General features: G+C 43.1%; 1 protein-coding gene across 3 annotated transcripts in view; it reads left to right on the forward strand.

Moving 5' to 3' along the window:
- The window catches only part of LOC124413602 (protein slit), a 195567-nt gene extending 169122 nt beyond the window's left edge, over window positions 1–26445 (forward strand). For 2 of the 3 annotated variants that reach the window (XM_046894318.1, XM_046894317.1), the window contains 29 exons: window positions 11512–11583; window positions 12684–12827; window positions 16799–16870; window positions 17182–17253; window positions 17443–17656; window positions 17731–17894; window positions 17986–18057; window positions 18148–18219; window positions 18316–18387; window positions 18480–18623; window positions 18725–18888; window positions 20066–20216; window positions 20398–20544; window positions 20633–20704; window positions 20791–20862; window positions 20955–21118; window positions 21209–21410; window positions 21493–21564; window positions 21659–21730; window positions 21855–21926; window positions 21999–22162; window positions 22469–22688; window positions 23171–23480; window positions 23588–23801; window positions 23894–24355; window positions 24425–24610; window positions 24715–24864; window positions 25061–25200; window positions 25401–26445. In XM_046894318.1, coding sequence (XP_046750274.1) covers window positions 11512–11583; window positions 12684–12827; window positions 16799–16870; window positions 17182–17253; window positions 17443–17656; window positions 17731–17894; window positions 17986–18057; window positions 18148–18219; window positions 18316–18387; window positions 18480–18623; window positions 18725–18888; window positions 20066–20216; window positions 20398–20544; window positions 20633–20704; window positions 20791–20862; window positions 20955–21118; window positions 21209–21410; window positions 21493–21564; window positions 21659–21730; window positions 21855–21926; window positions 21999–22162; window positions 22469–22688; window positions 23171–23480; window positions 23588–23801; window positions 23894–24355; window positions 24425–24610; window positions 24715–24864; window positions 25061–25200; window positions 25401–25487 — 4219 coding nt within the window. In that variant the 3' untranslated portion in view covers window positions 25488–26445. The remainder of the gene's footprint in view (window positions 1–11511; window positions 11584–12683; window positions 12828–16798; window positions 16871–17181; window positions 17254–17442; window positions 17657–17730; window positions 17895–17985; window positions 18058–18147; window positions 18220–18315; window positions 18388–18479; window positions 18624–18724; window positions 18889–20065; window positions 20217–20397; window positions 20545–20632; window positions 20705–20790; window positions 20863–20954; window positions 21119–21208; window positions 21411–21492; window positions 21565–21658; window positions 21731–21854; window positions 21927–21998; window positions 22163–22468; window positions 22689–23170; window positions 23481–23587; window positions 23802–23893; window positions 24356–24424; window positions 24611–24714; window positions 24865–25060; window positions 25201–25400) is intronic. The other variant, XM_046894316.1, reaches the window with a different exon arrangement.
- The last annotated feature ends 271 nt before the right edge of the window (window positions 26446–26716 follow it).

Below are 26716 nucleotides of genomic sequence, written 5' to 3' on the forward strand. Positions count from 1 at the left end.
TTTATCGTACGTGGGCGCGGCTGTTTAGGTATATCGAGTTTCATATATTAAATTTAAGATCGAGAACGAGTCACTCCGGGACTCGTTTTTACAACGATTTATCAACTAACGATCCCGAGAACCTTTTGCTCTACATTCACGCGCCACACACGACGAAAGTATGTTACTAATTCCTCGAAGAAATTCGACTAGCATCACGCTGAGCTAAGTCTGCTGTTCGCAGAATCTTGCTTATTGCTCTTTCTCTCTCTACTTGGTTTTATTTTATTTTTTTATTTATTTTTTTGTACTCTCCTTTCTCTTTCTTTCTCTCTATCTCTCTATGGCAAGATGTTCGTTTAACGGGTTGACGTAATCACATAAGACATGTAATTGCGTTATCCCCACGTGCATGGCGTCATACATTTCAAATCACCTTCCTCTTAGCATCTTCTTTACATTGCTAGCTCGTTGTCCGTCTCTAGGGTACAAAAACACTTATTAATAATTAGGTCAGAGAGCCTCCACCACTGCTCAAAGTAATTAACATTCGGATGGCATTATACACTGATGTTAATAATTGAGTTGAACGTTAAACGTGCTTGAATAAATAGTGTGTCCTGCAAGCTTTGTCTGAGTTTCAGGTTTGCTCGATATATCGTGTACGCTGTCGTCTGTGAAAATTAATATCTATACTTTGATGCGCGTGGTTTGAAACTGCAGCGTAAATTCTACAACGATATTGTATCGGCACCGCTTATAATGTGCAGCTTCGCATAGTTAAAGAATGTTTCTTCAGACAACTAATTCGCGATTTTACAAATGGAATTTCCAACGTACGAGTAAACAAAAAAACAAGAAGTAGGAAGAGGGAAACGTGGATTGCGGGTTAGTACTGCAGGTTAGCGTTGGGAAATGAAAACAGCCTCGACTCATTCGCTCGGAAAGGTCTTTTCGAGTTTTAGATTCATACCGCAATGAATGCGCTGTAGGTACGGAGTTCACGGATAATCCTTACAACGCCGGAATATGAGTGGCAGGCCTTTCTGGCCTCCTCGACGTTTTCCCCGGGGTTTGTTAGTCTTCTTCCAATGCATGCGCCTTCCGCCTCGCACAGCAATTTATAAATAGCCTGGATCTTTGCATAAATTTTACCTCCTGCAATTCGCCCGGCTAACAATTACTCGTTTCTATACTTTACATTTTGCATAATACATGCAAGCATCTTTTTCGCGGGGTGAAATCAGTCGAGGCTTCGAATCCCGGGACGTCAACCCCTGCCATTATCCTAAAACAAATTTGGCGGAGACCACCGAGTCGAACGTCGCGATCAACGGCCGCGATCCATTGTCCAAATTGCAAACGCCATTAAATCTTCTTAATCGTGATACACGGTGCCCTGCTGCACTCCCCTTCCCATTACACTCTCGACGTTGGCTCGCGGCGAACCGAACAGACTCTGCTGCAACCTTTCCAAGACCCTCGAAGCTCCCGGTTCACGACTCTTCCTCGATCCCCGTGTTCCGATTCGCTTGAGCCTCCGTAACGGCCAGGGAGTCGGGATCAATTTTCATTCCAACATTCCAGAATCCTCAGGGATGTTTCCGGGCAAGAAGGAGAGGGCGCAACGTGTACTCTGCTGCAGGAATTCGAGGCTCATCATAAATATTGGCGAATTCGAAAAATGCAGAGTTTCCGATCGGCTCGAACACCCGGCGGCAAACGGAACGCCAACGCGATCCTGTAGCCATGCTGAGTTAAGAATTCACGACGTCCTGGGTCAGCTTCTGCTTGACTCTTAGAGTCGGGAACCCGGAGTCAAGACCACTTTTGCAGTTGGGCCCCTCATTCGCGTCTTATTACCAAGAATCCAAACACGAACGGAGCTAACCGACCACACGAGTTGAATCCCGCGCGAATGCAGAAAAGGGATCCCGAGAAGAGGGTCAAGTACAAAGAAAATTCCCGGGTTCCATGCCGCATGGAAGACCTGCATACACGGCGCAAAGAGCCTGCAGTGCGGATTCATCCCTCGGTCCAAGATGGACCCTTTAAAAGCGGATCTTATCGGAGACGAAAGCATTCCTCGGCAGGATCAGAGGAGGTAAATTACGGAGTTGGTTTAGGATTGGGTTTAAATAACGGATGACCTCTTGCCAGAAGAGACGGGAATTTCCATGCATGAGGTAGAGTCTCTGGATTTATTTCCACACGTCTCTTAATCCTCTAAAGTTGGAGAAAAGACATTCTGCTGCACTCTCGAATGAAAGTGCGGGCGTGTCGGAGATGCGCGTCCTGGCTCGAGGACCTTGGACAAAGCATTCCTAGACTCTACAAACGCCCAGATTAGATAACCGAATGACCAACGGTGCCACACGCGACGTTTCGAGTAAAGTCCCCGCAACTTGACTCCGTCATCGCTTCAGCCCCACGGAATTGAGTTAATGGCACTTCGGGTGTTCGATGCGCCGTATCTTCTTGTCCCGATAGTCGAATCGCCTCCGCAGAGTGAAACGAAACTTCGGTCTCCAGACAGTCTCTCGGTAACTTCCTGCCCTCGGGGCATCGAAACGCGATGCCAGAAGTTGGCGAGCACGAACTTCGAAGAGCTGTGTCTTGCCGCCTAATTTTCGCGGACGGGCACCTGATTCTTTCGTGCGAATTCGCAGGGTCAATTCGGGACCGTTTCCGTTTGAGGAAGCTTTTGTGAGACGCGTAGAGACGGCGACAATGCGACGAATCACGGGGACATCTTGTTCGCCGTTGGCCCTCAAGGGGAAGCGGAAATTATTCCGGTCGAATGACTGGCAGGAAATTGAGTCCCACCGGCCGTTCGAAACGCAGCACCAGCTTCTGCAGCTTGAGAAATTCCTGCCGTGCTGAAATTAGTTCGTTAACCCTCGGAGAACGAACGGGAGGGAAAGAGAAGGAGAAATAGAGAGGAAAGAAGGAAACTGTGCGCAACCGAAACGATCTCGACTTTCACGAATCTCGTTCTTAATTTACGAAATACCATGGGACCGAAAATAAGCCGGTTGCTTTCACGATCATCGAGTCTCTCTGCACGTTACTCTCCGCGTTGCGGAGCGGGGCTGCACAGTTGGTTAGTTAATGGAGCATTAAGCTGGCAATAATTAACCGAACCATAAAGCGCAATATCTTTATGGGATGCCCGTTGGCTTATTAATATCTATAGGATGATATTGGGCCTCGCGGGGCCCTCGAAAACCTCAGAAGAGACCGACGAATCGCCGACGCGGCGGCGTGGCGTAATGTAATAATATTAAATTGAGCCGAGACATGCGAGGGAGGTGTATTAAGATTATGAATCCATTAGTAGATGGCTAGATCCGTCGCTCCGTGGCCGTGCGACGATGTAAAAAATAGTTCTTACCTTCGGCCGCCGTGTTTGTCGAAGAGAATAACGAAGATTACGTATCTATAAACCACACAAGTGAAAATAATATCCTGCTTCGCAACGCGGGCGTGGGCGAAGCTGCAGGATCAAGGACTCGCGAGATGAGCACGAAACGGGGACCCGCAGAGACCCGGATAATTAAATTCGTGTAATCAATTAGCATCGCCTTTCGGTCGCGGTGGGTGCAGAACCGAGTCTCCGAGCTCATTAGAGCGACGACGTACGCTTAATTTCAGCCGGCGTATCACTCTCGCCGGCCTTTTATCCCGCCCTTTTTTTTCCCACCCCAGAATTAGACGAGGTGTGTTTTACGAGCGGGTATAACGCAAGGAAAAATTCCCCGGAATATACAGGTGGCAGGTGCATTTTCCGCTCCTCGACAATTACTTTACGCACAGGTTGCAGGCCGTTTTAGGATCAAATAACAATCGACAATTTATTGTTATACCGAAGATTTCGAGGCAGCTGTTTCGCGAAGCGGTGATAAACCGGCGGAATTGTCGCAGGACCATACCTGCCTGCAATTACTATGATCCCAGGATTACAGAGAAGTCCAGTCCATGGAATCCGGATGCTGAACAGTATCAGCTTCGCTTTTCCTCCTCCGCTTAGGCTGGGTGAACCTCTGAACTTGAGGGATTTGAGTAGCCAGTTTAGAAGGAGTTTTTATACTCGTTCAAAACGACGTATAGACCAAATCTGAGTTAATTAATTTCGCAATTAAAGTCCCGCGCGTCTCTCTGGAACTCCGCGTCGTCGGCTGGACCAAACGGTCGTATAACAGGAGTATTTAACGAGCATTCCGACCGGTTATGACTTTGCCTAACACATGCCGTGCACAAACTTCGACGATTCTATGATCGTGTGTCCTTCGATTAAGCTCTTGGTTTTTATTGTTGTATAATTTCGCGATTCGACACTTGCTCAAGTAATTACCAATCAGCCTTCCCGTGGCAATTTAGCAGTCACCTATCTCTGGGGAAGACTATCCTGAACATATCGACACCGATATTCGCCGAAGCTTCAGCCCCTTGAACGTTAAACCAAAACCGTCAATCCGGTAATTAGAAACGTCCCAAATACCCGGGAAGGATCTAGAGTATAGAGAGACGGAAATCTAGTTATAGCTGGGTCTTACTCGGATTGTGTTCTCCACCTGTAGTATCGCGATTACAAGCTTTGTCTACAGCTCTAGCTGCTCCGAGCCAAGGATCTTATCGACCGTTTCTAATCCCTCTGATGACGCGGAACGAAATACATTCCGGGATCTCAGACTCGGCTGTTTCCCGTATAGTGACAAGGATTTAAGGAGCTGCTTGCTAGCGCTGGCCTGATTTTGACGTGAGTTGTACAATTATTTACAGGCTTCAAAATTTTGTGTAAAAAAATTAGGAAAAAATTTTTTTTACACAGTGTGTAGAGTGATTCTGAATGCGTTGGAAAGTTACACGTGCTGATTTGGTGAAAACGTATTTTGTTACAAGTGTCGAGAACCAGCAGATCTAAATTAAACTGACTACCTACTTTAAAAGCTTGGTTGAATTTAACTCCGCCGAATGTTCACTCGATTTGTAAAAGGCAGTAACTCCATTCGATATTCGGTTCCAATCAGACTCAATTTGACTACCATGACAAGCTTTTTCGTACGATCTCGGAGGCAAAATGAAAGTAAAAAGGGAATAATTTCCTCGTCAAAGATGTTTCCGTTTGTTGATTCTAACGAAATACAGAAAGGTATTTAAAAAAATTAGAAAATCATAAATCAAGGAACGTTTACCATCAGAATGAATTATGAAGTACGATGTTAATTAAGCAAATCGCGTTAACACCGCCGTACGGTAATTAGTGCACGTGCTGCGTGCGTGTGTGTATAGCAACGACGTCGTGACGCCGCGTCGTTTAGATTTAGACGCCTGATTTCCAAGCATGAAAGCACCCTCACAAGCAACTCCACGATACAAGCCAGTATAACCTGACCGATACCACCTATGTCGTAGCTCTGCATGCCTTCGGTGTTCCAAACATAAGACGAAAGGACTCCCGATCCTTCAAAAGAGTCCCAAGTTTCGCACTAATTGTAAGTATGAGACTTTGCGAAATTGTCAAATTTATTCATCACTTGTAAAAACGAGAACGAAAACCAACCAGCAACGAAAGTCAGAGCAGAAACTTCAGAGAATCTCTTCCGCTGATGCGGTGGAGCTCCGGAGAAAAAGGAAGAGCGCAAAAGACGGTGAAAAATGAAAATGGAGTCTCTATCGCCAGGTTGGCTAACAAGAATCTCGCTAATTGCATTTTATCTCTCCTCCATGCACCCGTGGCAAGAGGCACATAGCCTCAGGTAATATAAGTGTACACTCTGCGCTATGCAGTTGAACCTCGAGTACTTCTTTGGCTGCAGGGATATCTCTCTCTCTCTCTCTCTCTCTCTCTCTCTCTCTGTGTATACCTAATAAAACTGGGAAGAAAAAGAATTTCCGCCGTAGTCGGTATATGTATGTATAAGTAATGAATTTTCGCATCTTCAACTTCGTGCGCTTCGTCTTTCGGGCCATAAATTTGCACATATCTATGTTATCCACATTTAGAAGCGATTACCTCTCATCGCGTAGTGTATAAAACCGTGAAATGTAATAAAATTCAAGGATATATAACAGCTGAAGAAAATTCTCACTCGATCATATCACCTATACCGTGTGCTAAATTGCTCAAGAATGAACTTGATCTTTTTTCTTATTTGAAATTTTTCTTCATTATGCTCCGGTCTACACAAGCCATTTGGGTGTATTAAACTGGACACGCGTGTCGTATAGGCAAACACAAATTACTAGGGAACGATCATTTGCCTAGGCAAACAGTATTACATTGCCATGGTAAATGACAGAATGGCTCAATGTCGGAGCCGCTTGACATCATTCACGTCATGTTGGACAGGTTATAGGGTATGGACTTTCTATGCAGCCTTAGAAATTTCAATGGCGCAATTAAACGATCAGTGAATCCGTCAGATGTTAATAACACGGGTGTCACACGCTCAATATTAACACGTGTGTTAATGCTGTTCTTTGTCACTTTGCAGCATGAACGCAGTACCGCCAACATTGAAACTTGAAGCATATTCGTCCGCTGCCCAAATGGAGCATTGGCGTTCGTTGAACACACACGAATCATAGCCGAACAGTTTCGATCGCCAAACTTCGTCGCTGTTTGCTACGGTGCTTGATGGTGTTGTCTGAGTAAATCATCATTTGCTCGATATTAGCGTTACGTATAACGTGAATATCTGGTTTCATTGCATAGATGGTCGGGGTTAATCCAATGTCCAGCTTTTAGTTCCACTCGTATAAATCATCCCGCAGACCTCCGATACTCGGATCCGTGGTCGTCGGTGACCAGATATTGAAAACGCGTTCCAATGTAAAAATAAAAGTTCTGCATAATTGATGAGGACTTGTCGCGCCTAAAAATTCTTCATAATCCAAACATGCAAAAGTGACACATGATGGGAGTTTGGCAAGCGTTTGCTTTGCTCGTTCGCTGCAGGATTTAAGCTGATTCGAAAAATTGCCGCAACAACTTCTTCGCGGCAATTGAACACAGCTATAGATTATAATCCCGACTCCTGCCTACGTGTTATTCATGGTCGTAAGCCGGTAACCTGGAACAGAATTGCTACATGCACATTCATATAAGATGCTTGCGTGTACCTACCGATGACGACTTCCAAACCTTACCTCATCTCCTATTATCCCCCCTGGACTCGCCTCCGCTCCATTATACCTACGTAACTACATCAGCTTATGGTACTCGAGTACCTTTCAACTTTCACGTAGGACGACACGGCACACGCGCCTCTTCGTCAGTTCACATTATAAGTATCGATAAACACGTGGCCGTGTTCACGTGGGCTCTAGACGCTGATAATGATCTCGTTTCAATATAGTTACAATCACGCATGTATGTTCAACCCATGAGATATCGCAACGCGGCAGATTGATCAGTGATCCGTAAAGACCCGGAAGTCTTAAGGGATGTTCTTTTTTTCTACAGAGATAATGCGGACTAAGCTCTCTGTAGTCGGTGAAAGCGGAATAGTTTACTCGCTTGATTAGTAGGTACTAACGCAATTTTGAATGATATATATATACTATATTTTACTACTGTGTTAAATATTATAATCGTTTTGTAAGAACATTAATAAGTCTTGTGAAACGCCGGGTTCAGCCTAAGGTTGACGACACAGATCGCCGAAGTATACGTAACATTAGAAGTGGAATTTGAAATTTCTTTAAACACACCGCGGCTGTAAATCTCCGCATCTGCTGTATATGAATAATTGAAGAGTCATACTATCCTCAGAACCTTTCTCGCTGCAGCTTGAGAACTGGTTATAGAAAAAACACTACAAGCTACGGGAATGATGATTAAGAGCTAATTATTATCTGGCCTCTGCTGCAGGATAAGCCAATTAGGGGTATTGATGACCCACCCAAAATTGAAAAACGTCTTTGTCTAGGTATAAGGTGACAAGGATTCTCTTTAAATATGAGACGCCACTTATGCAAAGCTTCTGCAAATGGTCATCAAATAGCTCAACTTCTGAAGACACCATCGAGTTTCTCAACTTGTCACCCTGGTTTTCGTGAGTCAAGAATGGCAACAGCAAATTCCGGATATCTATAACCCTTAAACGTGAAGAACCATGGTTAGGAACAGATCCACGGACCAAGGATAGCCGAATGGTCGACCGCCTACGATCAGCCGCCAACCTTTTCTGCAATAATCGGGCGAAACGGCGAGCGTAGATCACGTTTATAGAGGGCCATTGGTACCGCAAGGCATTCATCTCAACGAAGTACGGCGTTCGGTTTACGGCTTGGATGACCACGTGCATCACCAACTGTTGCAAAACTGTTGCAAACCGTTTTATTCCGCCATTTAATCCCGAGCGAGGGGACTTACGGCGTGCTTCACGTCCCACGATAATCACGAACGTCCCAGTCACCCTAGAGATTCCCATCTCCTTGTCCTAGTTTCGAAAATTACGTGCAAGAAGCATCCAAGAGATACTCGGACGCAGACGATCTGCTCTGCGATTTCATCCCTCGGAAACCCCGGTGCAATTATATTTCTGCAAAACCTCGAGGATTTATCTCGGAATTGTAATGAAGGGAGTGGAACGATGAAACTCAACCGTGAACCTAATCAAAATTATGCATTCCGCGGTATGACAAGGGGCGGACCGAACTCTCCGGAGAGATAAGAATCGCTAACAAGATGGCATTCTTTCGTTCCTCTTCCGCCGGTCCACATCCCGTTGCATATTGCATCTTGGTGCACAACAACCGACACGACGAATAAAGAGAGTAAAAAGAGGAAGAACAGACGTCAGGAAACACGAGGGCTTGCATCGAGGCGTACTGTAATCAAAGTTTCCAGACATCCTCCCCCCCCCCCATCCCCCCCCCCCGTGTTGAAATCCGACACTCCCCAGGTGATGAGATCACGTCAAGACCGTCGCGCATATTTTTTGCAGCATCCCCCAATTTTCGCGATGTGACTCGGTACGCGCAGAATGCGGTTGTTTACAACGTGACGATGAAAATTCGCTGCTTATTTGTGGGGTCAACTTTGACTTGAAACAAGACGGAAGGATGGAGGTGAAAGATGACGAGCAGACGATCATCGTTTCGAGCTCGAATTTTAAGAACAACAAACACGGTAGCGCTGTCTCGCCGTTGACTAATCATGCAGCTCAGAGGAGGAAGGAGGTCATCTTGAGCACTCGACACTTGCGGCTCGACTGCGGGGCATAAATATCATTCTTCACTCGCGACTTTCCGCGGCCTCCGTCGCGTTCCTGACGCCTCCACAGCCTGAGACCTGCGGTGCATGATGCACGTCGCGTCTGAGTCGTGGTCCAGCTATTTATGTACCCAACGGAGAGGCTGCGTGCTTGCATTCGAGATCAAGCAACCTTAGCCCTCGCCAAGTTTTCGCAACATTAGAAAATGAATAAATAAATACTATCGCTGTGATGGAGGACTTTGTTAAATGTGGGGGAAATCCTCGTTCTGCAACCCCAACGCGGAGCTTAAATCCGCATCCAAATTCGATTAGGTGGAGCTCGATGCGTGACTGGAGGTATCCATTCATTCGTCATTCTTTAAGTTATTCCTTTTTAATTTGATCTAAAAGAAAGAGTGACGATCTAGAAGTTGAGGTATAATGGAACTAGAAACTTCATCTCAATCTTCCAATTCATTCTTCGGTTCTGAATTCTGAGCGTTTAAAAAAGCATTGCCAAAAAAGTTTTTGAAGGTAATATATGTATAGACTGATAAAACAAAGGTCAACAAACGATGTGGAAGACATCAATTTTATAAAGTTATTTAAACGTCTCGATGCAAATCCAAATTTTATCAAAGTTTTAGAATTCCGTACGCAGGATGTTTTCAATACTCGCGATTAACGCACCTCATTTCCGGGGAAAACCGGCAAAATTCCCGCGTTTGAAGATACCTACTTGAGACCTGTGCAAGGAGAAATGGAACCAATTCAAAGAGCGGGGGATCTAATATTCTTCGCGTGAAAAGCCCCCGTATGAAGAAGACGGGGAGGGGCGGGAGAAAATATTTAGTAGAAAAGTCGTAGAGTGGCTCGCAGTTCAGCTCGAGGGTGGGAAAAAGAAGGGTCATAACGCGCAAATTATCGCTTGGCGTGGTACCAAATTGGAAAAAAATTGAAAATCCTCGTAAAGTTCCTGAGAAGCTGGAACATTTACGCCCCCGGCTCATAGTAAAAGTGCGTGGATTATGCTCCTGTAGGCTGCAGGTTGTCTCGCCTATTTGCGAGGCTGCTTTTGTATCTTGGGTGCAACTATGCGGACGGCAGGCAGCAGGTGGTAGCTCTCAACTATAAACGGGGGCGTCGCGACGCCTAGGAAAGACGTCTGTCTTCCTTCCCGGACTGGAAACACTTGGGCAAACCACGCGAGTCGGACGGATTTGTACTTCTAGGAACGTGCGTCGGCTTAGCTTTCGCGCCCCATGATGTCAATTAAAATAACTCATCCACCTTCCAAGAAGATGATGATAACTATATAACTGATTTTTATTTCCGCCAAATATTGTTTTCAACTTCCATAGTGACCGTAGTTGTTTCCTATCTCTACGACGATCTTGTCTTTGTAATTATAATTCTGGCTCTTTGAATTGTAAAATCAATTTCAATTACCCTCCACTTGTATAATGTAGATATATAAATGCCTGAGTGTATACTTATACGTGTGAAAAGAATGAACGGATTTCTTTATTGAATTTCATTTCGTAAGCACAATCAGAGCGGAAACATCGAAATTGATTTAACATCGCTTGTCATCGGCAGTGCTCGAAAAGAGGGAAATATATAACAAGGGATAAAAAAGTGGAAGTAACGTTTAATCCTGCAGAGCACCGAGACGGTCCTGGAAAATTTCATCCTGTTTTATTAGATCCCTTAACGGTTAACTGCCGGAGAAATACGAGTTACAAGGTTATATACTTAGATCCTACTTAATTTAAGGAAGAGAAATATTCAGCGCTAGAGTTAGCTGGAATTAAATTTATAGTTTACAACCCGGCGCGCGTAAGAGCTACTGAGGTTCTAGAAAAACATTGTTAAATAGGAATTCACCGGCGGTGGTAGTCAGTTTATACAACAGCTGCTAGTTAGTTGCCGTTGAGACGAGAGAAGAGAGGAGAGAATTTAAGAAAGTATTAATATTTCTTTAGATTTTTCCAACCAACAAAGCCCCGCTGCATCTGACAGCACGCCTTAACTCTCTCTCTCTCTCTCTCTCTCTTTCTTTCTCTCTCTCTGCACCTGAGGAAATTAATATTTTTGCATAATTGAAACTTCCGCTGTATAATACCGACCTGCAATGTATATATATAGGTATACATATATATGTATATACACGATATAAAGTTTAATTGGTTGACGAAAACTTATCCCAGCCTTCAAAGAGATCTTTGACGTGTAATTGAGAAACCGGAATTAAAAAGCAAATCACAAGATTCCTCGATCCTGTTATGCTAATCTCAAATCTCATCTTATCTTATCTTCTGTTTCAGGGATCTGCAGGGCAACAACATTTCCGTAATATTCAAAACCGACTTCGAAGACATGGCAACGTTGCACGTACTGTGAGTATTCCTGCGATTTTAATTCTTATCGCGAGAGCACATCTACGATAGAATCGAACGAATCCGTTTCTTCGGCGTCTCATTTTTCTACTCTCGATTTGCCAGGCATAAACCGGAACGCGCGTCTTCCTTTTTTCGAATATAATTTTAGATCAACTCGTACACGAAGTTGATTACAAGAGGAGGCAAATAAATTGGCGAGCCTGCATCTGGCAGCACTCAAGATATTTCTGAGCCACTGGCCGTCTCTCATCCATCCGGTTCTCCGGAGTCCCGCTGCTGCACCCCTCGCGGATACCGCGACTCGCAATACATCAGCTCTTGCTTTGAGTAATTAATCGCCCCCGAACCTAAGATTACCAAGAGATCCAATCCATCCAACTTACGAACGGCATTACCATTCCTCGAATTCCATCCTTGCCTTCGTTCAAGGCCTCAAGAAATCCCGGTATTAGCGCCTACGAACGGGCAGAAAACGGGCGCAATTTTGATTGATAAACCACCCTACTATCCCTGAGGAAATTACTGCGCTAATTTTGGCGAGAGAGAAAGAGCGAGAGTAGATAACTCCTAACTCGCGGAAAATTTGCATCGGTTAAAATATTCGCATCACGACAGGTTACGGCAGAGATCCCACCCTCGTAATCCGGGGATCTGGAATTCAGTTAACCGTTTTAATTGCGACAATGTTGCGCAGTCCGGCGCAATTGCGAGAGTACTGCAGGTACACAACGATCTCGAACATTTATCGTTCTCGCCGTTACTGCACTGCTCCTCGTAATGGCCGGACCGCCACAGGTGGCCAACTTATACGTATGTATGAACCCGACGAGGTTCCCGTACATCACTGAAGCCAGAACGCGGTGCAGCAGTTTCCTCTCATCGTGCATGCCAACCTGACCAATAGCGCGGTTACTCGGGACCGGGAGACGTTTAAGCGATCCGATCTCGATTACTCACCCCCCGAGTGCATGTTTCACGGAAATTTCAGTCAGATCATAGATGGCTAATTTTGTACTTTATATCATTTAATCGTATCACAAGTTCGAACTTGCCTGCCTCACGATCTGACGATGTTGTGTTTATCAATTTATTCGCAGGCAACTTTCCAGTAACCAAATACACACCATCGAACGAGGATCTTTCCAGGATCTCGTCGGCGTCGAGAAACTCCGACTTAACAACAACCAGATACGCTATTTGCCAGATCTTCTCTTCAGCAACATGATGAACCTGAAACGACTGTGAGTACACGTGAATTCACATACAGTTATACACTCTGCTTGTTTTTATGCCCATTTTTCCTTTTTTCGGGTCGCGTATTTTGGATGGTCTGAAAAGTTGGTCCGTTTCGCGGAAAGTTGGAAAGGAGAATAGTTGTCAGGAAAATAGTCTGTTCGATAAATTACAGTCCGCGTATCCAGACGACCTAAAAAATCATGAATCGCTTAACAATGGAGAAAGAAATAAAGAAAAAGAAAACCAATCGAAAAACAGACAAGGTGAAAAACAATGTGTCGCTAAGTTATAGTTTGACGAGCTGAGAGTTGTAATTCCATAGTTCGGTCACGCGACGGTAACGACTGTGTATAAACGAGGAAAACGTGTAGGGGACACGTGTTTCGCCTCGATGAATTTAATATTGCACAACCCTCGTACCTGCTCCGAGGTCGATATTGCACATTCATTTTTCACGACCAGAGTGGTTAATGTGTCTTGTCGCATGAAGTTGGCCGCATTCGCTGTAAGACAGTGACAACGGGAACTTCGAATTGTCTTCTGGTACTTTGTACTCTTGTGGCAAAGAATGCAACGAGGTTTAAAAAAGCACGTTGAGAAAAGTTCGCGGGGTGAGATTTTTCTGCCAACTTCATCTCTCGTCGCGCATTCCTTCCGTTTCTATAAATCTGTTGTCACCCACGCATGTATCTGCACGTGTAGCTCGTTTGCTGAAAAGTTAGGCGTGAAATTACCTACAGCCAGAAAAAAACTTTTTTTCTCCTTAGTCGTACATTCTTTCGTTCCTCAGCTGCGAGTCGGCTCCCGTTGAAAGTATAAAAAGGAAACTTTTTCCAAAGGCTTTATTGTGGAATTCACGATGACGTAAACAGGGATCGATTTGGTTTCCTGTTACCGAGATTGGAACGTACCTTATTTCACCCTAGCAGGTTATACATGGGACCCGGGTTAGCTTTACCAATAAATAACCGTCCCTTTTCGTGAAAATAAAATACACAAACTTTATCATGTTCTACATATTTTATACAAATTCACTCTCGAACCTTTTGAATTGATCTCGCTCGACGTGCATGATCGTTATTCAATCAAACGTCAATTTTGATCAGAATACAAGAATGTTACAATATCATATTCCCTCGGTGGAAGTTTTACCTTTAAAATAAATTCCGCACGTCAATAAATATCCTGCGGTCACTTTTCTCCAATTACATTCCTGCACGTCATCCCTGCCATCTTCTTTGTCAAATTTTACGCATCGAAATACTCTCCTAAGACCGTCCTTAGTATTCGACCGATATACGTACGAGGACGAGGCTCTTGAACCGCTATCTTCACACCTCTGCACCCCTTCATCTGGATAGCATAAACTTTCAAGCAGTTCTATTTCGCGCCCGTTCCATTTACAACTCGACCTTAGCCGTAACCTTTCTCTGTACATTCGACCCTCCGCCTGCACCCCACGTACTTCGCGAGATGATGGATGAAGAACCGGACAAGGATCTCCGACTCGTTCCCCTCACGATCCCGAAGAACTTCAACTTCAGCTTCAACTTTAACTTTAACTCCAGCCTCGAGTCCGTCACTTCACTCGCCGCCGGTTTACAAGTGGCACCTGCACCCTTCGATCTCGGCTTCATCTGTTACACTCCTTCTATAATTCTGTCAAATTGAGATGACCGTGCTAAAAAATTTCCCGCCAAACCCCCAATTTTCAAGCCTCATTCAGCATTCGTTTGCTAAGCGACAACTGCAATGGATACTGTAATCCGGTAGCATCTATACCTATGCGTTGTAACGGCTATAGGTAGAAGCGGTTAAACTTCCAAGGGAGGGAAGAATTGTAACGTGATGAGAGCAGTGCCCTGCGATTAGTGTAGCAAAGGCTAGTCGCAAGTTTGCCCTACATTACCGATAAATTATGAAAAACACTGAATAATGCATACGGGGCAACGGATCCAACTTTCTCAATGCCTCTCAAGGTGGATTCCCGACTATTCGTGCAATTCGATTGATCGTCAAGCTCGACGCCGACTTGGTCAGACATCCTGCCATTAATACAGTAACCCGGATTGTATTATATAACGCCAATCGATTCTACCAAATATCATTAACCCTCCATGCCACCCAATTCACCGAGTTAATTGGCTTCAGTTCCAAAGCTCGCGACCTCCTGACCATCCGTTTTGGATTTTATGTTCCTTCAGTCAATTACGTCGGTGACAGGTGTCATGATACATGAAGTTCCCATCAGAAGTTGGCTGGATGCCCCCGCGCTAACCAGACGTTTGTAATGATAGGCTAACTTGGAAGACTGACCCGTGGTCGAGCCAGTCTTATGCGATGACCGTCCCATTGGCTAAATCTTTCAATCTGTAATTATATGCTGACCGAGGTTCAACCTGACGGCCGAGGCACTCGAGAGTTTGGACAAGCTGCCCGACAGCCCGGCATTAAAGACCAACACAGATGCAAGACGCCGTGATTGGCCTAATTTTTTTCATCGGCTCGAATCAAATCACTAAATTGCGCCCGATTGTTCCTCCTCGGGTGTTAAATTATTCGCCGAATATCGATCGCGTCGAATTCCTTGCTGCTGGCCGAAACGAGACCATTTATCACTTTAACTTTTCGACGCATTGTGCAAACATGTAAGGTCTCGCTCCAAATCCGTAACGTCAATTTTTCCGGTCTGAATAGGGCGGAAGAAAGAAGAGATGGAAGAAAGTTGACGCCTTACTTGGGATTTAATTTTAGTCGTGATGGAAAATGGTTTATCGATCGCTCAATTCAATCCCCGTCAATTTCTGATGTTGGCCTTTTGATGCCGAATAATTAATTAAGTAATTCAATAAGTAATGAAGTCTCGCGGTCTTTCCTCGCCATGGTTGTAAAGCCGATTTCCTCGTTCTCCAATCATCAACGGCAACGGCTATCCGTAATGGCTAATCTCATTTTTCTCCCATTTCTATTTTTTACGCCTGTCTCATTTGGCCGAAGTTGAGACACCAAAGTGACAAAGTTCAGCAAGTTGTGACACACGAAGTGAGGCGGGTCGCTCACTTAACAATAAAGATTTACCGATCGATACGCGCTCAGGGCCAGCTCTTCTACATTATTAAGCTTTTAAGGGAGTTTCTTGACATAGTAGGTTGGAAAGGTCGTCACAGTTTTGCATGGTATAAATCACGCTGAACTCGAGATCGATCGGGGGTAAATTACTATCTGCTACATCGAGGGATAAGCAATGCCCTCTTCCACCGCAGTCCATTACTCAGGGCATAAATGCGTAGCAAGATTTACAGTGCGAAACGTTGCTTACCGGCAATGCTGAATGGAAACTAAATTTTGCAAAGCGAATATTGCAATTTACTTAATAAAACAAGGGGATCCGTTCATCGATCACGCCTGTCTGTCAGCAACAGCTTATTATTTGTGTTCTTCTTCGCCATTCCATCTTGGAAGATAGTTGATATATTTCCACTAGAAATATTACTCATGCGTAGTGATGTACCATCGTTTACCATATGCTACTCAATTTCTTTTTCCACGCAATCCGAAGTTGCTTCTGTTTTATGTCATTTTCACTATACGCAGTCGGCGACCCCATATTTCTATTTTCAACTTTCTCACCAGCACTACGTCGTAAAGTATTTTCGGAATATCCCACGTTTTACGAGGAGGCTATCGTTGCGGGATAACAGAATGCTGATAAGAACGTAATGACGGTGTGTCGATAGACGTGAACAGGTTGTATCGGGGTGTGCTGGAGTTGGGATTCACTAAAGATCGTTCACGATATCGAAGACACCGTACTAGAGAGTCTAAAATTGCATTTCTGAAAGCCGGCAATCCTTACTTCGTGCATTACCTTATCGGCCATGTCTTTCATCCGCTTAACCTGCACTAGCAAAAATAAATTCTATCATTGAGAATCGTATTTTATATATAGATATAATTTGTGATCCCCCTGTTACAGGGACCTGAGCCACAATCAAATCGCGATGCTCGGACCGAAGACTTTGAGAGGGGTTTCAGCCCTCAAGCACTTGTAAGTATTGACAAATTCGATACTGTACCGGTACCTCGTATCACACACTATTCTCGGTCAATTCCTGCTATGCGTACTAAAAAGGAGCCTTGAGCTACGGTTGATAAATAAAAAATATCCTCCGGTCGATACGTCTTTCCTTCAACACACAGCGGCATTACAGTTCCCATTGGGCGAAATTCCCGGGACACGGTAATGCAGAACGCATGGACTCAAAGAACCAACAGGAATTCACCGACAATTTTTATTGACTTGTAGGAAAATAGGTTGTCTGTAAAAGTCGTCGTTACAACTTCTTTCGCGTTTTCCAGACTTCTGGATAACAACGTGCTAACCTGTATCGACGAGGCGTCTATTAGAGAGCTCAAGGACTTGGAAATACTGTAAGTATTTTGAAAAGTTGGCTCGAGTTTGATAGACTTAGAAAATAAAAATGCATGGTTGAACTGGATTGTTCGGGAATCCTCACCCACAAGTCATTCGACTACTGTGCGATAATGTTATGAACATTGACGGTATAAATTTGAGAACAACTGCAACCATAATTAATCGGGTTAATATCCCATTTTCAGCACGCTCAACAACAACAAACTGGTGACCCTTGGGAAAGAAATGCTGTCGGGATTGAGTCGCCTGCGAACATTGCGGCTTGGGGAAAATTCTTTGGCCTGTGATTGTCATTTGGCCTGGATGGCCAGACACTTGCGAAACTACCCTCGCCTGGGTCAGCACACACGCTGCGCGAGTCCTGCGAATTTGAAGGGACACAGCCTGGCTGACCTGCAGGTAAATTGATCGCGATTAAAAATCGTCAAGGCAATGTTCGCGATTTTCGGCAATAACATGTCATTCGTTCTCAGGAACACGAGTTCAAGTGTCCAGGGTTGGTGGAACGCGCCAACTCGGAATGCAGCGCCGAACCTCAGTGCCCACATCCCTGTGGATGTTCCAACGGTATAGTTGACTGTAGGGAAAAATCTCTTACCAAAGTTCCCACTCATCTTCCCGAGGACACTACCGAATTGTGAGTTAAATTTCGAGGTATTACCTTCAACTCGTCGCTTGTTGAAGTCGAATTGTTTTCACAACGATGTTACCTTTTCTTCTACTTCCAGGCGTCTGGAACAAAACGACATTACGGAGATACCGTCGAAGGCTTTCTCACCGTATAGAAAATTGATACGAATGTAAGAATTGATTGTGTTAATATCTGTTTTTTTCTTTCACATTCTCACAATTCAACAGTCGCAAAATAATCTTACTTTTTATTGTTGCAGTGATCTGAGCAACAATAAAATTAAGAAACTGGCAGCAGACGCATTCCATGGATTGAAGTCACTTGAGTCGCTGTAAGTATGGTTTATACATATATATATATGATTCTCTTTTTCAATTCGATCACAAATGGAATCATTTGATTTAATCTACATACATCACGATTCTAGGGTTCTTTATGGCAACAAGATATCCGAGCTTCCGGGAGGACTGTTCCAAGGACTCACGAATCTGCAGCTTCTGTAAGTCTATGCGAATACAAAACGTACACAGGAAACCGATCATACCTGAGACTTCATGAGACCATAATCACAAGCTTGCTAATTTCTTACAGGCTACTCAATTCGAACGAGATATCCTGCATCCGGACGGACCTTTTCAAGGACTTAACGAGCCTGACTTTGCTGTCCTTGTATTCGAACAAGATAAAGTCCCTGGCAAATGGAACGTTTGCGAACTTAAAAAGCTTCAAGACACTGTCAGTATATCAAATTTGCTTCTCATTTCTCATTGCGGCACGCCGTAGACTCGCGCCGTGCATTCAGAATAATTATATTGACGCGCGAATTAACTCCTCAGACATCTGGCCCGCAACCCAATCATCTGTGACTGTAATTTGCGCTGGTTAAACATCTACCTTCAAGCTCATCCCGTCGAGACGTCGGGGGCGAGGTGCGAGGCACCCAAGCGAATATACCGTCGCAAAATTGATGCCTTGCGCGACGACAAGTTCAAATGTAAGGGTAAGCACGAATCAAATTTCAATCTCTCTTCTTACTTCGACAGGGTGATTCAGGTTGGTACGTCCTTCGCACTGTGCACCAACAGCTTGTGGCATGCTCGATGTAGTCTGATCATTCTTTCACCAGCCGCATTTGCATGTTCTGAGAAATTCGCTCATTTGATGACTAAGCTGGCTTGTAATCCATGGCAAAAGCTCCTCAAATGTCATCAACTTTTCTCAGAATTGGCAATACTCACATCATGTTACCTTTCACAATATAGGTATAGTTATAAGGCGAGGCGCGTGTCTTTAACTGTCTTTATCATGAAATGAACTGAAAATTCGAATTAAATTTTCATTTGAAAATTACCTCGACCAATCATCACTTATTATAATTTTGTATTATTCATTTGTGATAACTTCATACAGTTTGGAAGTAAAATAATCAAAACGTGCCTCGCGTTAGAAAAAAAACAACGGTAAGATTCGCTTGCTAAAAAATTCTCAAAAGTAGTCCAAGAGCAAAGTTCTGAATTCTATATACAAAATATGTAAGAATTCTATAAATGCGCGGAACTTTTAAGGTAAAGTTGCATGTAAGAAAGCATGAAAAATTATTCCATCAAACTCATAATTTCAGTCGTAATCATCAACTGCCGAACTCTGTTTACAAAATAATAATATAGAAGAAGAAAGAAATCAATTCTGTCCTACTGGTAGGCTATAACTCGATAATCTGATGTAAATATGTCTTAACATATTGTGTTGTAATATTTAATTATACACGTCACTTAGATCAGGGAATTTTTAGAATTCTTCAAACTATTGTGTAAATGCAGTAGTTCGTGTGATTTTGCAAAGATCAATACAATTACACAAGTTCAAGTAAATTGATTTGTTACGAACGAGATGCCATAAATATAACCAACAGGCCTAAACTTTCAAAAATCAATTAAAATGTGCGAAAAAAATGAACACGTTGTTATTAACTGTAGAGTTTTCAAAGGAAAATTGTGTCAACTTGATCACCCCTCATCATAAACAGCGTTACATTTCATAATCATAACATCGCTCATGTAGCTTCGTCCCCCATTTACCGAGTCGTACATCGCAAATGTTCTGGTACATACTGCAAGGAGTAGCGCAGGCAATTTTAATTGGATTTTGCATTATGGTATACAAAATGTCGTCAACAGGTGACGAAGAGCTCCTAACAAAACGAGCTGGCGAATGCGTCTTACCAGGCTCTTGTCCATCACCTTGTACGTGTAACGGGGCTACAGTCGATTGCTCAGATAAGAAGCTGACAGCGATTCCAAAGGATATCCCTATTTACACTTCCACTTTGTGAGTATTTTTTAACGGAAATTTCGAAAAATCGGCCCTGTCATGATATTATGTACTGCAAATTCATTTACACGGTTGTTTGAGTATCTCATTAATGAAGATTAACGATTTTACCGTAACGTTGATGACAGTACTGATTTGTCCGGTTTACATACTAAACACAATCATTACCGTCACACAGGTTACTTGGAAACAATGATTTGGATAAGATCAAGGCGGATGGAATTTTCGAGAAATTACCAGAGCTGCAGCATTTGGATTTGCGGAGAAACAAGATATCCCGTATCGAAGCATCGGCTTTCAAAGGGTCTAACAAACTTACAGATTTGTGAGTATATCGTGTCACGTTTAAGAAATTTGGCACTTGCATCTGGCCAATTGCAACTTTGGATTAATGATGTTTCGCGTTATTTCAGGCTGCTGTCCGAAAACAGATTGAGAGAAGTTCATAACAAGATGTTTACCGGTCTGAGCAATTTGAAAACACTGTGAGTACAATAAAACTACAGACTTCCTTCACTGAGGACTTTAAGAGATAATTTATCCAACATACTCTCCGAATTTATCATTACAGGAATCTTCACGGGAATGCGATCACTTGCGTGATGCCGGGATCGTTTGACAGCTTAGTACGCGTTCATACGATGTGAGTTCTGAAGATTACCCCTTTTCTCACTTAACAGTCTGAAAAACAGAAACCTTCAGCTCGTGAGATTTTTTAATTATCACTCTTTTCAGTGACCTTCAAGGAAATCCTCTGTCGTGCAATTGCCACTTGTCGTGGTTTGCCGAATGGCTCAGAGGGCGAGATCTTCAGGGCATAACTGGCCGATGTCACGATCCTCCGAGATTGAAAGACGCCATTATCAAGGACATACCTCAACACGAGTTCAAATGCAACAGTAAGTCGGCGTTTTTTTAGACTCCTCGTTTCGCTATGGATAAAAACCGAATTTATCTATGAATTAAAATGGCTGTTTCTTGTTCCACAGGCGACAGCATCGGGTGCCTTGGCGATGAATATTGTCCCCCTCAATGCCACTGCGCTGGATCAGTTGTCAGATGTTCGAGATCACATTTGACCGAAATACCACGTGGGATTCCACCAGAGACTACCGAACTTTACTTGGATGTGAACGATATTAAGACCATTCAAATTGAGAGGCTGAACCATCTGAGAGCGCTGACAAGACTGTGAGTACACTTGTACAGTTGATAATAATGACTAGATATCGAGATTTATTCTGATTTTTGCATCTCTTTTCTCTTTCTTCAGAGATCTGAGCAACAATCAAATAGGCATGTTGTCCAACGACACGTTCAGGAATCTGACGAAACTGTCAACGCTGTGAGTTTAATCAAATGCTTCTTTGCCTGTACCAATTGTGAATTACAGTTTGGCACCATTTTCTCAACTCTTGGCATTGATTTTGATGTTACAGAATCATAAGTTACAACAAACTGCAGTGCGTACAGCGCAATGCTCTCGCTGGACTCAAATCCCTCCGAATAATGTAAGCTGTTCTCTTTCCCCTCGTATTTTTCGCAAATATGCTATCTGCACTAATGATGATATGATTATTACTGTTGTTAAATACATGTCATAGAAAATATTGAAAACAAATCAATGTCTTTCAGCTCTCTCCACGGTAACGACATCTCACTTATTTCCGAGGGAGCCTTCGAGGATTTAAAGTCCATCACCCACCTGTGAGCATCTTCGTGTAACCATACGCATTTTAAATAATATTCAGATTCCAATCCATGTTGGTACTTTTTTAGGGCACTTGGATCAAATCCACTCTACTGCGACTGTAGCATGAGATGGTTAGCTGATTGGGTGAAAAAGGATTACGTCGAGCCGGGTATTGCCCGGTGCATGGATCCACCTAGTATGAAAGATAAATTGCTACTGTCAACACCAGCATCCGCTTTCCAATGTAAAAGTAAGTATTATATAAAGATATCACTGGTGATTTAGGGGATAGAGTTGAAATTGGGGCTAAAAAAAACGTGCTTGTATTTGAATTTAATGGTCATAACTTGAGGGGGTATAGAATCTGTAAATACGATTGTACCCATCAGACCCTCTGAAGAAATATTTAATGATAGCTGAAATATCTTGCCAAGTAGACAATCGAAGTAGTCCACATTCCATTCCATTTTCTAAATCTATAATATTGTTTATTTTGGCCCGCCTTTTAGAATGGCACTCAAATTGCTCATTAATTTTAGACTTATCTTCTGTGCAGCAAAACAGCAGCCAGCCGAGGTCCTGGCCAAGTGCGACATGTGCTACACGGCCCCTTGTCAGAACGGAGGTTTCTGCGAAACGCTACCCGATAGAGAATTTCGTTGTAAGTGCGCACCAGGATATCACGGGGACAGGTGTCAGCATAAAATTGACGCGTGCTATGGAAATCCTTGCCGGAACTCCGGAACTTGCAAAGTACTGGAGGAAGGAAGATTCAGGTAGCTATGTCCATGGTGTTTCTATTCTTGCGTAGTTTGTGCCAGGGTAAACGTAGGGATTGTACGTAGGACAATATTCTGTTATATACTGCGACTGTCTGCCTCTTACAGTGTTGTCACTTTATCATTTTTTTTCCACTTCTATGATTTACTATATGAAACGCCTCTCAGTATCTCTACACATAGCATCCCAATGCACAAGTGATAGCTGTAAATGTTTCGTTTGAACCTATTCTTGTTCTCAAAAGTCGGTGAAGGACGTACGATGTTTACTCTAGGAATTTATCGAATGGAATCCGAGGATACAAAACTCGTAACACGTAGAACTTGGTCCGTAGCTGGTAGGTAGCTGGTAGATCTTTTTGGGTAGCCCATTAGGCTTGAGTTTGAAATTAGAGGACGAGGTTTTGGTTGGTAGCGGATCACCCGCGATCCAATTTTGGGCTCAATGTCTTGATTGACGTTCAGTCAATGTGTGACAGTTGCGACTGCACCTCCGGTTACGAGGGCCTCAGATGTGAGAACAACATCGACGACTGCGTGGGAAACAAATGTTCGAACAACTCGACCTGCGTGGACTTGGTTCAGGCCTACAGATGCCAATGCACCGCGGGCTTCATGGGAGAATACTGTCAAGAGAAAATACCATTCTGCACAAAAGGACACGACCCCTGTGAGAACGGAGGTCGATGCGTCGACCACCAAACCCACTACAGCTGCGAGTGCCCACTCGGATTCTCGGGCTTTAACTGCTCAAACAATCTGGATGATTGCGCTAGTCATCTGTGCCAGGTATGATACACTCCGAAATTATCGTACATTATACGTTTAATGATTCTTATACACTCGGATAATAGCGCCATCGCTATACGTATCGTCATGGTGAAAACTTCTTTCAGAATGGTGCAACTTGCATCGACGGCATAAACAATTACGAATGCAAGTGCGCGGGGGAGTTTACAGGGAGGTATTGCGAAGTGGCGCCGGCAATCGCCATGCTCTATCCTCAAACGAGTCCTTGTGCCCATCACGATTGCCGTCACGGCGTCTGCTTTCAACCCTCCCCTGCCTCCGCCGCGGACTACCTCTGCCAGTGCCATCCCGGTTATACTGGTAAGAATACTCATTAATACCCGAACTATTCACCGTATTCTAGTTTTTCATTTGCCGCGATGCAAAACTGATCCCTTTTACCCCATAACTAGGAAAACGATGCGAGTACCTGACAAGTCTGAGCTTTGTGGATAACAGCTCGCTGGTCGAGCTTGAGCCACTTCGCACAAGGCCTGAAGCCAACGTGACCATAGTGTTCACCACGACCCACGAGAATGGAGTTCTGCTTTACGACGGACAGAATGGGGAACACATTGCTGTTGAATTGTACAATGGCCGTGTAAGAGTGTCATACGATGTTGGTAATTACCCGACCTCAACAATGTACAGCTACGAAATGGTGTCTGATGGAAAACCGCACAAGGCTGAGCTGTTGGCTATTAAAAAGAACTTTACTATGAGCGTCGACAGCGGAACTGCCAGGAGCATCATCAACGAGGGACCAAGGGACTATCTGAAGCTGACTACGCCCATGTTCATTGGTGGTGTTCCTCCAGAGACAGCTGGCGTCGCATTCACCGAGTTCCATTTGAGAAACACGACTAGTTTCCAAGGTAATATCTTACTCGGGTTTTTAATCCCCACGGTGAATTATCACGTTTCAATCTCCGCGTCTGCTTCAGGCTGTATATCGGAAATGTGGATCAACCACAAACTGGTTGACTTCAGCAACGCAGGAAAGAGCATCAAGGTTACACCAGGCTGCATTTCTGGCGAGGAAGAAGCTGATGAGGCGAGTAGCACCGATACTAGAGACATCATCAGTAGCAGCGAAGAGACTATCGAACAAATTAGTCGTGAACATTCTGGTAAATAAGTCTAACTATCACAATATGTATCCATATCCTGTAATTTATCGAATGCAACCTCGCCGGTTATACGGAATTACTATCATTTCAACTCATGTTCACAGACATAGCCGTATCAGCACCAGGCACAGGAGTGAATGATCTATGCGTAGGACACGAGTGTAAAAAGGGATCGCAGTGTGTTCCAAATCCGTTTTTAAATGGATACACTTGCAAGTGCCAAGCAGGGTGGCAAGGATTATTTTGCGAAAAAGGTAGAGCAACAATAAGATCTCACATGATAAGATGTCACTAAAACGGCATTAATGTACATACATACCGTCATCAATATCGTATTATTATTCTTCGGATGTTCATTCGCGTACTAGGCATTGAAAAATTTCCTGGAATAATTTAAAAGTGTAACCATACTTAGGAGCATGATGAACTACAATTTTTCCATATTTACAGCACCAACATGTCGCAAAGAACACACTCGAGAATATTACAGCGAAAATGGATGTCGCAGCCGACGTCCGGTAAAATTAGCCAAGTGTTGGGGAAGCTGTGGCAACTCCTGCTGCCGACCGCGTAAAACCAAGAGACGCAAGGTGACGATACTTTAATAATATGGAATAAGGCATGGGTTAGAAAAAAAACTTGATTTCAAATCCATTTATTGAATCAATCGTCATGGAGTATATCACAGAACTCGCCTCGGCCAACGGATTCAGATGCAGTTTCTGCTTTGATTAAGGAAATATAAACCCTTTTTGGATTACTAGTTAATCGGACCTAATTATGATTTCAGGTCCGTCTAATTTGCACTGATGGTACACGGTACACGAAGGACGTGGACCTAGTGCGCAAGTGTGCGTGCACACGGAAGTGCTACTAGACAGAACGCACATCACACGCACTGATATTGACCATTTAAATACAAAAAAGGTACACAATGCAACCTCTGACTCCAAGTTTGAAAGCAAAATGCTACGAAAAGCCAACATAATTAATAATAAATAAATCAATAAAGTGAATCAGTGAAGAAGTGCGGGGTACACTAGATGGACACACAGCTGGCTCAGTGTGATAATATGTATTATTGAATATATTATACGCATAAACTATATACGTACTGTATTAAATTTTGAGTGTAATAAGTAACGAACACACGGACTAATTTAAAAGGTATCAAAAAAAAAAAAAAAAAAAAAAAAAAAAAACAGGAGAAAAACAAAGTTGATCTGTATTGACAGATATACAGGTATATACATAGTATTTCAAATTATATATAAAATTAACGCATATATACATATAGAAACCGTATGCGTAACGAAATATAATTGTAATTCCCACGAAATATCCCTCGTACGCAAACGATCAGTTCCCCCACGATGATGTTGCAATGTATACTGTATCGCAGACTGTAAAATGTGAACAATTTTTAATTCTTCTTGTTTTTTTAACTTATTATAGGAATTACGTTCCCAAGATTTTTAATTCTTATATTATACATAGATATTATACAAATATAAAATATAAATGCTGCGTTGGGCGTAAATAATAATCGAATAGACAATTTTTGATAAGATTTCATCAATATTTATATTATATAAAATAGCTCGTATGGTTATTACGTAGTTGTGCTAAATGAAAAAAATTAATTTATAGACCAGTAGCAGAGCTGGCTATATAATATCGAGGTGTTTGTAAACAAGTATATTTTATCTATTTGAAACTATAGTGTCGGAGTAAAAAAAAAAAAATTTATGATAATCAATGGTATATATGTAATTATTTTACGTACGACAGATCTTATACATGGAAACATCCTCTTCAAAGATCAGTATGCCTATGAGATAATAAATATATTATGTAAATTAAAAGTCCGTAAGACCGCGTGACGCCAAATTTTATACATTGTATTACACGCAAGTATATAATTAAAGTATTTATTTCAAATTTAAAAACTGCAAACATTTTTTTATGCGAACAATAGATCATGTTATATGTATTCAAACGTGTGCGCGCAGTTCAACTCACATGTGAAACGTTGCGTTGTAAATTAAACCTTGAAGAAAGGAATAAATTATATAGAAATGTGTGTTGAGAAGTAAACATTACAAA

Source organism: Diprion similis, chromosome 12, assembly GCF_021155765.1.
Source record: "Diprion similis isolate iyDipSimi1 chromosome 12, iyDipSimi1.1, whole genome shotgun sequence".
In the NCBI taxonomy this organism is placed as follows: domain Eukaryota; kingdom Metazoa; phylum Arthropoda; class Insecta; order Hymenoptera; family Diprionidae; genus Diprion; species Diprion similis.